The sequence below is a fragment of the Panthera pardus genome, unplaced genomic scaffold (assembly GCF_024362965.1).
Source record: "Panthera pardus isolate Hobbes unplaced genomic scaffold, ASM2436296v1 HiC_scaffold_17, whole genome shotgun sequence".
Lineage (NCBI taxonomy): Eukaryota > Metazoa > Chordata > Mammalia > Carnivora > Felidae > Panthera > Panthera pardus.
Genome location: NW_026526732.1, coordinates 135,682,302 through 135,694,653, shown reverse-complemented (window position 1 = coordinate 135,694,653; position 12,352 = coordinate 135,682,302). Strand labels below are relative to the sequence as shown.

Genomic DNA, 12,352 nt, shown 5'->3' with positions numbered 1-12,352 from the left:
GGCCGGCGGCGCGGAGGGAGCTTCGCTCCCGGCCAATTGGAGAATGGCGCCCAAGAGGCGCGCAGCCCGGCGGACTACATTTCCCAGAAGCCTCGTGGGCTTCGCGTTGTTGTTCTGCTCTCGGTCCGGTGGACCGCTGCAGCCGGGGCTGCTAGGAAGGCTGCAGGTTCGCGGGGCCGCCTGACTGAGCCGAGCGAGGGAAATGGTCCCCGGCCCGCCACTCGCCGCTTGAGGACGGGCCGCCCTGGCAGAGGGGCAGGCCAGCCGCGGCGCGGGGCGCCGGCCAGAAGGGGTGCACTGTCGTCCTGTCTTGCTGCTGAATGTCGGTTCCAGAGGATGAGGAGAGGCTTTTGCCGCTCGCCCAGAGATGGCCCCGGGCGAGCAAGTTCCTTCTGTCGGGCTGCGCGGCTACCGTGGCCGAGCTAGGTACCCAGCCGCCCCCGCCTGGGCCTCCCCCGCGAGTCGTCGAGGTGCCGCGCTGGGGGTGGGGGTGAGGGGCACGGGGGTGTTCGGCCGGCTGGGTTGCGCCCTCTTCTTGCACACCTGCCTGGCAGATGTGGCAGGGCGGGGGCAAGGCCGGCCTTGCGAGGAGGACTGGAGGTCACCAAGGTCTTTTCCTTCCAATTGCGTCTCCCTCAGAGGTGTGCCATTGTGCCTGAGTGTCTACTCTTGGAAGCTTCATGAGCGGTCATTCCTCTGTAGGAATCCTTTTCCCTTCCGCGAGGATGACCTTCTAATAAAAACACAATCCACTTTTCATCCTTACTGAGATCATCTGATTCATATTCTTACATAGCTTCACTAGATCATTGTCTTTTGGGTCCAAGTTGTGGAACCAACTTGTGGGACTTACGTTATTAACCTGTCACTTTTGGATCGTCTACTCAACATCCGTCAGTTGTCCTCCTTGAGCTTAGCTCATCTATACTGTGGTTACCTTGCAGGATTCTGAGAAGTCAAATGCTAAGTCCAAAGCGGGTCACTTATTAATTGCAACATTGTCATAATAGCTACAGTACTAGACTGTGGTGATAGAGCTTAAAAGACTCAACCCTGACCTTACAGGCGGGTGGGGACACATGCAGAGACAGACAGTTCCATTGTGCTAATTATTAATAATGAAGATATCAAGTACCATAAGAGCGTAGAAGATGGACAGTTACATATGCATAAGCAAGTCAGAGAAAACTCGAGACCACCTGGAGAGAATTCGGATGCCCTTGCATGAGCAGGTGGCGTTCTTTCCAAGGATTTTGTAAGCGGAGTGCCTATGTGTTCCCTCTGAAGGCTTCTGTGTGCATTTTAAGAATACCCTTTCATTTTCTTGCCTGTTGCGGGGGGGACGGGGGGGGGCGGGGAGCAACGGCTTTGATGTGTTACCGTTAGGCAATGGTAGTTTGTCCTCTTGTGAAATAAGTGTATTATTTTGTATTTCTGCAGAGCCAGAACGGTCTGTTGTTTTGCCCTTTATGCTCCTCCACTCTTGCCCTTTGGACCCTCTATGTTTTCTTCATTCTTTTCTAAAGCTGATGGGAAATTTTTGTTATTCATTGCTTTTATTGAGATACACTTCATCGGCTTTTTAAAACATGCAAAATCAGATTGCTGAATTAGGTATTTGCACTTCGTTTGTTTGCTGGTTTGTTTTTTAACTTGATAGTTTCCCCCTGTGACCAATGGCTTTGGCACAGAACCCTTCCTTTTGTTAAAAATTTGTGGAGAATGGTGTGGGGGCTAGGCATGAGAGGTGGGGAAATCAGAGTATGAGATGGTTTGAGTACAAAACAATTTAGGATCGGAACCTGAAGCGTTATTTAAGTAACCAGCAAGTAAACGAAAATTATTTTGAGAGGCACATGGTATAGACATGCCTATATCATAAGACTTTTCGGGGCTCATCTGTTAAGAAAGCATGGCTTAAATTCTCTTCATGCAAACGACTTCTGTTTTAGGGGAACTATCAGCAAGATATTTTTTCCAAAGACCAGTGGTAAGATTTAATATTCCCTTCCCCCCTACTGTCTTCTCTTAGAAAAAGCGTAACTATGGTTTTGTGTCAGGCTGTGGTCATTGAAAAGACTCATGTAATGTCAATAATGTGCATGAACTTCTCTGAATCTGGTTATTTAAGTTATTCAAGACATTATGCCTATAAAGTTATGAGCTTGATCTTCCTAATGTGGGCCAGTTAGCTTCATCGTTTCAAGGTAAAATGTCTAGCTTGAATTCAGAATATAATTATTAGAAAAATTGTTTTCAAGTACAGTGGGTACTTGTGAGGAGGCCATACATAAAACTTAGTGCTGGAAAAACGATTCAGTATGTGCCTTAATCGAAAGTATATTGAGCATGCTGCCCTTGTATAAAAAGACAACATTATAAACTCTGTATTACATCTTCCATATCTCAAACTTGGGGTCAGTGAGCATCACCCATGAAATTATAGAATTCAGCTTCACCTGCATTTATTAGGAACCTGTCATAAGTAGTATAGTATTCTAAAAGTCACATTGTGTCCCAATCATGGTTGCAGTCAAGGGGGCATCACAGAATATGAATATCTGAAGTTATTCCTATGGGAATGCAAAAATTAAGGACTGAAGTATATTTTAGGCTGAAATTTCTGAGTAAAAAAAGCCCAAATCTTGTCACTTACCCCCCCCCCCACCCCCAGTGATCTGGGGGGTAATCTGGGACAATGATTCTTAAATTTGGGAGTGCATAAGAATCAGCTGATTTCTAAACCCCCATCAACCTACTGAGAATCCATAAGCATGGGGCTGGGAAATAAATACTTTTTCACAATTTCCCCAGCTGATTCTGATGTACTCTAAAATTTGAGAACCGCCCATCTTGTAGTGACTAAAATATTAGACCTATGACTTTAGAATTTTAGAATTTTTGTTGGTTTCTCTGAATGTTGCGGGTTTCCCCCTCATTTTGTTTTTCTTTGTTAGCAACCTTTCCCCTCGATCTCACAAAAACTCGACTCCAAATGCAAGGAGAAGCGGCTCTTGCTCGGTTGGGAGACGGTGCAAGAGAGTCGGCTCCCTATAGGGGCATGGTGCGCACAGCTCTAGGGATTGTTCAAGAAGAAGGCTTCCTAAAGCTTTGGCAAGGAGTGACACCTGCCATTTACAGACACGTAGGTATTTATCTTGATTCCATCTGGTAAGTTTGTTATGAGTGCTGTGTTTGTGTCCTCTGCTTTTGCGTTTAGCCGTGTCCAAAAACCAGTAGCTTTTTTCCTATTAATGTGATAAATGAATATATATTCTCTTAAGAAAATTGACTACCAATTTAAGGCAGTTAAGGAACGATCACCTTAAATTTTTAGAAATGCACATACAAGTATTTAGGGATGAACTGTTATGATGTCTGTAATGGACTTTAATTAAGAAAAAAATGAGTCATAAATATGGAGAACAAACTGAGGGTTACGGGAAGGGTTGTGGGAGGGGGGATGGGCTACATGGGTAAGGGGCACTAAGGAATCTACTCCTGAAATCATTGTTGCACTATATGCTAACGAATTTGGATATAAATTTTAAAAAATAAAAAATAAAATTTAAAAAAAGAAAGAAAAACATGAGTCAAATATGGCAAAAATGTTAGCAATTGATCAATCTCAAGGATATAGAGGGAGTTATTTTCTCTACTTCTTCTACATGTTTGAGATTCTTTTAATGTTTATTTATTTTTGAGAGAGAGAGAGACAGCATGAAGAGGAGAGGGGCAGAGAGAGGGAGACACAGAATCTGAAGCAGGCTTCAGGCTCTGAGATGTCAGCACAGAGCCCATGGTGGGGCTCGAACCGCGAGATCATGACCTGAGCCGAAGTCAGACACTTAACTGACCGAGCTACCCAGGCGCCCCACATTTGAAGATTTTTAAGAAAAAAAAATGAATAATCGATACATTTCTCTACTTTGGAAACTTTAAAGCACAAAATTTAAATTTTTCTTGTTCTTTGCAAATTAAAATTTATTTGACTTAAATGCCAAATCTCGCTAGTGTCTGTCCCGTATGTTAAGACTAGGTAACTCTGAAAGAAAACAAGGATGACTAATCCTATTCTGGCAATGGAGTAATTGCAGTGCAGCTGATTTTTGCCTCAGTTTCCAAGGCTACCTAACTACCTGTGTGGGCCTTCAGTCATTCTTCAAGGAAAATAGTTGTAACTATGTCATAGCCAGTGAAGATGCTTTTCTGCCCTGCTTCTAAAGTGGCACTCACAAACATAATAGTTGTTGGGTTTTCAGCTTGTGCACGGGAGAATGTAAAACTTGGTTTCAAAAGGAGGTAGGACAGACATGGCATTTTACTCCTCTACATTCATAATATTTCCTCAAATATGTAGGGACCTTTGACCAGAAAAGTGTCCAGACTTAATATTCACCAGCTTATTATTTTTAAAGTTTCAGTTCTTCAGATGAGTAAGTTAAGAGTGTATATATCAAGAGCTATCCAGAAGTATGTACAGAGACTGTTGGTGTTTTGGTGCTTCGTATATTTTTGCATACATTAAAACCCTTGATCAGACTTCCTGAAATATCACGAAAAGTGCTCTCTGTGAATACCATGTACTGATTTTAATGATTTTCATTTTCCATTCTTTTTTTTTTTAATTTTCTCCTTTGCTTCCCATGATTGTTCTGATTTCTTTTCATTTGTATTTTGTTGATCATCATATATGGCTTTCCAGTTACGATTCATGTCATATGTTTGATACTTGACTGAAAAATTAATATAATAAGTTATCTGATGAAGTTATGCATGTTTGTTCAAGGAAAATCCCTGCTGTGTACCAAGCTCTGTCCTTGAGAGGGCACACAGAGTAATGAAAACACACAGAGCCTGCCCTGAAAAGCTCACGGTCTGATGGAAAGATAAGCAACAAAGCCAAGTTAATCTCCAATTAATGTGATAAAAGTCCTATTAGATGTATGCCTGGGTGGTTCTGGGAGAACAGAGGAGAAGCACAGCAGGTGCAACGGCAGTCTAGAACAGAGCACTTTTTAGACAACATGTCCTTTGAATTGAATCTTGGAGGACTAGGAGGAGTTAGCAAAGCAGAGAAGGGAGAATCCATTCAAGAAAGATCAGCCAGCCTGTGAGAAGGCCTGAGGCTTGATGCGTGCCACATTTAGAGAAACATCAAGAAAAACCCACGTGTTTGAAGCATAGGGCGCATGAGGGAAAGACACAGCTAAAGAGATCCACTAGCTCAGGTCAAAATGTCCTCTTGTCTTATTAAACATGTATCCGAATTCACGTTTTAAATGATCTGTTTTACACAGTGTACTCTGGAGGGCGCATGGTCACTTATGAACATCTCCGTGAAGTTGTGTTTGGCAAAAGTGAAGATAAGCATTATCCTCTTTGGTAAGTTTTGTTTTGAAAATAGTCTGTGCTCTTGCCCCCGAGGCTTTCATGTTTACCCATCAGATACATATAAAATTGTACATTTATGCCACAACTGCCTTGTCATAGGCTTAAAATAAAGAATAATTACAATGTAAATTCAAGTAATTGAGCGTTTACTGCATACAGCATAAAACAAACATGTGCATATGTATATTAAGGTTTTATATATAGTATTTAATATTTTAATGTTAAAAGAACTCTTACAGAGCACCTCCTTTATGCCTCTTTCTACTGAGAAAAGAGCTTTCGAGTCAGAGAGAGGCTCAAAAATTCCTGCTCTACTAGTATATATGTAAGCTGATTAAATTACTTGATCATTTTTATCTTCAGTTTTCTTAGCTGTAGAAGTAATACCTACCATCAGGCTCTTGTGTTTGTACGATTAGATGAGATAATGTATGTAAGTGCATATCACTTACAGTGTTTATAACAGGAACAGAAACATAGGTTATTATAAATAGGTTAAATATAAATAAATTAAAAACATATAAAAACACAAAGAAAAATAGGGAAAGGATATCAACAGGCAAAATTCACAAAGGGAAAACTATGTGTTTGTTAAACATGTAAAGTGTTCAACCTCACCAGTAATCAAAGAAATTAATTAAAATTATCTTTTAGCCATTACATTAAGCTATTAATGGGAATATAAGTTATTAGAGAGCTTTTTTTTGAGAATAAAATTTCTGTTAAAATGTTTAAATGTGTAATCCTTTGACCCAGCAACTCTTCCTTTATGATATAATCACATTCAGAAATACTTGTACCTATGCATAAACACACACACACACAAAGATATTGACTGTAGCAGTGTTGATAATAGTATTTTTTTCTTTTTTTAATTAGATATATTTTTAAATTTTAAATTCAAGTTAGTTAACATATAGTGTAGCGTTGATTGCAGGAGTAGAATTTAGTGACTCATCATTTACATATAGCACCCAGTGCTCATTCCAAGAAGTGCCCTCCTTCATGCCCATCACCCATTTAGTAATTTTTTTAAAAAAGTAAATATCGGGGCACCCAGGTGGCTCAGTTGGTTAGACGACCGACTTCGGCTCAGGTCTTGATCTCGCAGTTTCTGAGTTCAAGCCCCGTGTTAGGCTCTGTGCTGACAGCTCAGAATCTGGAGCCTACTTCAGATTCTGTTCTTCCCCTCTCTCTACCCCTCCCCTGCTACGCTCTGTGTCTCTCTGTCTCTCAGTAATAATAAATAAACATTAAAAAAATCTAAAAAAAATAAAATAATAAAAAAAGTAAATATCAATTGGGAAGTGGGTAAATTTTGATATATTTATACAGAAATGCATAATGCAGAGCTTTGAAAGACTGAGGTAAGTTTTATATAACTAACCAATAATGATGTCTGTAATAATATCTTTCCTGGCCTAAAAAAAAAGTCGAAGTCACAACTGTAAGGAAAGGGCAATAAGCAGAATTTCACCTTCCAGGTGAAATCTGTTGGGTCTGTTTTTTAAAAAGTGTAATGTACTAAGTTACACTAATTGCTTTTCCAGAACTAGTGATAGAATAGATTAATAGTCCTTGCATTTTGTAATCCCCCCCCAGCAGTGAAAGATATAGATAAGGGGTTCAAAGGAAATATTTCACTATGAAGTCACCTCTCAGGGTGGATGAGCTTGATGTCCTTTGACCCAGTCTGAACAATTAATTCAGTCAGTAAGTATTTATTGAATGATCATGGCATGCCAGTTCTGTATTTAATACTGAGGCTATCGTAATGAAAAAGATACAGTCCCTGCCATCACTGAGCACACAGTAATAGAGACAGATGCCTAAAGAATTACAATTATGTCACAATTACCAAGGAGGCCATGGTTATGAGATTCTCACAGAGAAAAACAATCATGGTGTACCATGTTCATGATTGTGAGAACCAGGCACTCTGGTAGGCCACTGGTGGCAGTGGAGATTATATAAAGTCTATGGAAGATAATTTGGCAGGGCCTATCAAACGTCCTGTAAATCTTCAAATTTTTTTAAACATTACACCGTTTAAATAAATTGTGGTGTGTCCATAAAGTGGGATGCTATGAAACAATCTTTTTAAACGAGGCAGCTCTATATGAATTGATAACCTTTGAGATACAGTATTAGGAAAAAATATCTTAAAAGATATTATTAGGGAAAAATCAAAGTGTGAAACAGCATACAGCCTGGCATTCTACATTTATGCCTTTAAATAGGAGTATTTATGCATACATGTTTGTGTGTGCACTATCAGTTGTAACTTAGTGCTTAAGACTCTGTGGTCCAGGGGCTCCTGGGTGGCTCAGTCGGTTAAGTGTCCTACTTCAGCTCAGGTCATGATCTCACAGTTCATGGATTCAAGCCCCACATCAGGCTCTGTGCTGACAGCTCCAAGCCTGGAGCCGCTTCGGATTCTGTGTCCCCGCCCCCCTCTTGTCCCTTCCCTGCTTGCACTCTGTGTCTGTCTGTCTGTCTGTCTGTCTCTCTCTCTCAAAAATAAATAAACATTAAAAAAAAAAAAAAAAAGACTGGGTGGTCTGCACTCAGACTTCCTGGCGTTATTTCTTGGCTGTTCCACTCACTTATATATAATATATATGTTCCACTCACTTATATATAATATATAATATAATAACTTATATTCCCATTAATAGCTTAATGTAATGGCTAAAAGATAATTCTAATTAATTTCTTTGATTACTAGTTGTGTGATTTGAGTTATCATTTAACTGCTTTTATGTCTCAGTTTCCTTATCTGTGAAGAGAACGTAACAGTTGTACTAATATCATAGGTTTGACATAAGAATGAAATGATGTTTTTAAACCTGCTTAGAACAGTGCCTGACATAATAAGCATTCAGTGAATGCATTACTGTTACGTCCAGGACACCATAAGAAACTAGCAATTGTGATTACTTCAGAGGAGGGAAACTGGTGATAGGGACCCTTTTTACTCTATACCCATTTGTACCTCTTCTAATATTGTTTTAGGGTAAAAGGAAAGAAAATACCCCCTGTCTCCTAAGAAAAGGTAAAGCATGTTTAAGTGCAGTAGTCTAGACATGATCGCTATTGGCTTTGGGAGGTGAGGAGAAGAAAGTCTAGGGACAGAGAGAGCTTCTTCAAAGAGAGGAAAGTTTTCAAACCCCTTTTACTTTGCAAGTACTAAAATGGTAGTTTAGAAAATTTGACCAGCTTCTGTCTGTTAGACTGATTACATCTATGCTCTTTTTATTTCCCTGTGGTCAGAATTAAACAATGATTAAATGGTCAGTTCATATATTTATGTCTTTGAAGCAACTGCCCTTCCTTTGAATTTCAGGCTATGGAAGGCCCCTGAAACCAGATTTGAATCTCAACTCCTTCTAGTCCTTTAACCCTCCCTTCAGTAAACAGACAAACCATCTGCCTTCCCCTGTAATTTGTTTGGGTCTATCCTTTTCTGCACTTTGTCTGAAGTCCCCTATGCAGGGGCTGTACCAGCTTGGTACTGTTCACTACAACATTTGTGAAATTGATAGAAACTATTAAAAATGTATCTCCTTTTATAATTAGGAAGTCAGTGATTGGAGGTATGATGGCTGGTGTTGTTGGCCAATTTTTAGCCAACCCAACTGATCTAGTGAAGGTTCAGATGCAAATGGAAGGAAAAAGGAAACTTGAAGGGAAGCCTTTGCGGTAAGTTCTCCAATTAACTGATTGATACCTTTCCTCTCCCCCATCATACTTTGAACACTTACCTAATGATTTATGCATTTTTGCAATCCACTGTTCAGTAGAGACATTAGTTCTGACTTTTTCAGCTTGGAAGATAATATTCATTAAGAGGAGAGTTAACATGGATCATTTCTTTGCATGTTAAGGTGCACGTGTTCTCTACCAGACAAATTCTATGCGTGCGTAGCTCTTAGCTGCTTTTCCCAGCCAAGTCAGCTAGACTTGTTTCCTGCTACAGCTTTTGATATAGCGTCTGATCACTAAAATTTGCCCTAGTGTGAATCCCAATTTTGCCGTTATGGGTTACTGCTGTGGAGGTCACTTAGCACTCCTCGTCTCTGTTTTTTCATCTTTGAAAAGGTTAATATCAGAAGGTTTGCATGACAGATTGCCTGGCTCATCCATGTCTAAAAGCTAGGTTTCATTCCCTTTCTCCCTGAAAGAAGGGAAATAGCAAGACTGACCTTGCAAGTTCTTTCCACTTCCCTAATTCTGTTCCATCTCTTTTCCCCAAGTTGAAGGAAGGTTTTCATTTTGACTTTGTGATATAAAATTCTCCTATGGCATTACTCTACATTATTGAAGTCTGCCTTTCTTCAAAGGTTTTATGTTAAATAATTTATGAAAACACCACTTGGACTGTTTCCCTGGAAAAAGGGCAAAACCTTAGAGATTGATAGACCTCTGTCAGAAAAGAGGAAAAGTGCAGGATGCCTTGGACTGAGTACAAAGAGGTCTGCTCCTCTGAACACTGCAGGTCTGTGACTGGGCCAGAGGGGAAGGAGGCTTTGGCGGCCCCTTCGAGAGCCCACCACTGACCACTGCTCTCCATTCAGCCCCTCCTCCAGCTGGCTCCGTGAAAAATGAGGTTGGGCTTGGCAGTCCACATCCCCCTTGAGCCCTGCAAACAGAGAGAGGACACCCACCACAGAGGACAAAAGGGTACCACTCTGACTTAACCGAGCAGTTTACAGAATCCCAGGGCCCATTTGATTGTCTTGTAACAACTTTGAGTTAATTACTAAGTAGCAGGGCACAGCTATGTTGCCATGGTTGGATATATGGAGAGAATTATTGGGATCCAGAAAAATCTGACTTTTTAACTAATCTCCTCAATTTTTCCCCCTTGTCTCCACTGTTGGAAATTTTTGGTTTGATGTAGTAGTAAAACATTTCATGTACAGAACATCAGCCTTGGGGTCACACATCCTGGGATTCATATCCAGCCTTTGCCACCTTTTAGCTCCAACCCTAGTCAAGTTCCTTAACCTCTCTAAGCCTCAGTTTCCTCAGATGGAAATTGAAATATTAATACATATTTCATAGAGTTTTCAGGAATAAAATTTATCTTATGTATATAAAAAGTCTTGTGCTTAATAAGTGCACAACAGATTTTAGCTACAAGGGCCATCATTTGTGAGTATCGCTTCCCATGTAGCATAAGAGCCATTATGCATGCCCAGTAAATATGTCATACTATCTTTTTGCCGAGCCTTAGGGAATGTAATGCCTAAGTAAAAGCCACTCAGCTAGTAATGGTAAAGGAGGCATGGAACTCCAGGTATTTCTGACTATATAAAACCCAGACTTTTATTTTATAACAGAGGTTTCCAGATTTGATTCATGGTTCAGCCTCATTTTTTACTTGTGTACCATAAACAAGAGCAAAATCAGGATAGGATAGTAAATTTTTATAAAGCCATAAGTACTCAATTTTAAGAACTCTTATTATGACATTACCCTCCCTACTCTTTGGGCTAAAAATGTCATTTCCTTTCTGAGAATATTTGGGGATTGATTTTGTAACGTTATTTGGTGAAATTACAAAATTTGCAGGTCTCACGTAGTACTAGTAAAATGAACCCAGACATTTGATAGCTTCCCTCCTGGATTTAATATGTGCGTTGATGGCTAAATATCAAGAAAGGAATTTTAACCTGTTTAATAATCTGAGAAGAGGATGAGAGTTGATAAAGACTTCAGTAAAAAATGTTTAAGTCAAATGTCAGCTTTTTTTTCCCTAAAAAAAATGTGTTTTTTTGGAAATTGACTTATATGGATTGCTTTAATTTCTAACAATTCTGGATAATTAAGATGTTATTTTACTCCAAATCATAACAGCTATAGGCAAAGCTTATCCAGCTGCATTCCATGCACAGAAATGCATAGAATTTTCATATTTAATTATTATTTTTCCTTTAGATTTCGTGGTGTGCATCATGCATTTGCAAAAATCTTATCTGAAGGAGGAATACGTGGGCTTTGGGCAGGCTGGGTACCCAATATACAAAGAGCAGCACTGGTGAATATGGGAGGTAATGGAAACTTTATTGAATTCTGAGAAGTCATACTGCCTTGATCACCATAAGGTTAAGCACTTACATTGGGGAAAATGAAATTTTTTTTATCAGTTTTAGTAATGTATATTGGCAACAGTCTTATTTTATGTTGTTAATATTTTAATTGAGTATTTTCCCTAGAGCATTTTTACTTTTCTCCATGGTGATCTATGAAAAGGATTTCCTAAAACAAGCAAATTGTGACAATAAGGATATTAAGACTAAATAATTTCTGAGGTCTCCTCTCCACCTATACCCTCCTCTAAGACTCAAAGTGGCACATGTAACCATGTGGTAATCACTCTATCCAGACTGTCCAAATCGTTCCCCCAGTAACCCTGCTCCTACTGCTGTATAACCCAGCTTGTGCAGCCAGGCACCCCAGGCTGGAAGCCTGAACATTTCCTTAACTCATCCTGTCCCTCACCTTTGATATTCAGTCACTAATTGCTTCTGTCTTCTAAGTATTTCTTAAAAGCGTCCCCCCCCCCCAATACATAACACCATAGTGTCCTTAAAACCACCATTTTTACAATACTCACCGTCAAAGCCACAGAGCTAGAGCACTGACACAGCCATCTAGCAGATGTCATTCTTTGTCCTCATTATTTGTACCCAATACCCAGAGGGATTTATCTAAAATACACATCTGAACATGGTACTGGGACCCTTAAAACCCTTCACTGGCTTCTCATCCCTCACAGAACAAAGTGGAAATTTCATCACATAACTCAGAAAGTCTGCACAATCCAACTGGTGCTTCGGGGAATTGAGCAATTCATTGATGGAGGAGTAAAGAGTGAAGTAGAGAGTCACGAACTAGAAGGTTCCACTGCCTACACATATCACACTGTTCTTTACCTCATACTTTGTTCTTC

The 12,352-nt window shown here is 39.9% G+C and overlaps 1 protein-coding gene across 9 annotated transcripts in view; it reads left to right on the top strand.

The window, feature by feature from the left end:
- The first annotated feature begins 108 nt into the window (after positions 1-108).
- The window catches only part of SLC25A27 (solute carrier family 25 member 27), a 31,278-nt gene continuing 19,034 nt past the window's right edge, over positions 109-12,352 (top strand). For 2 of the 9 annotated variants that reach the window (XM_019457331.2, XM_019457334.2), the window contains exons 1-5: positions 113-426; positions 2,958-3,149; positions 5,301-5,385; positions 8,974-9,096; positions 11,338-11,450. In XM_019457331.2, the coding sequence (XP_019312876.1) occupies positions 321-426; positions 2,958-3,149; positions 5,301-5,385; positions 8,974-9,096; positions 11,338-11,450 (619 nt within the window). In that variant the 5' untranslated portion in view covers positions 113-320. Of the gene's footprint in view, positions 471-1,377; positions 3,150-5,300; positions 5,386-8,973; positions 9,097-11,337; positions 11,451-12,352 lie in introns of those variants that run through there. The other 7 variants (XM_019457338.2, XM_019457339.2, XM_019457330.2 and 4 more) reach the window with 6 other exon arrangements.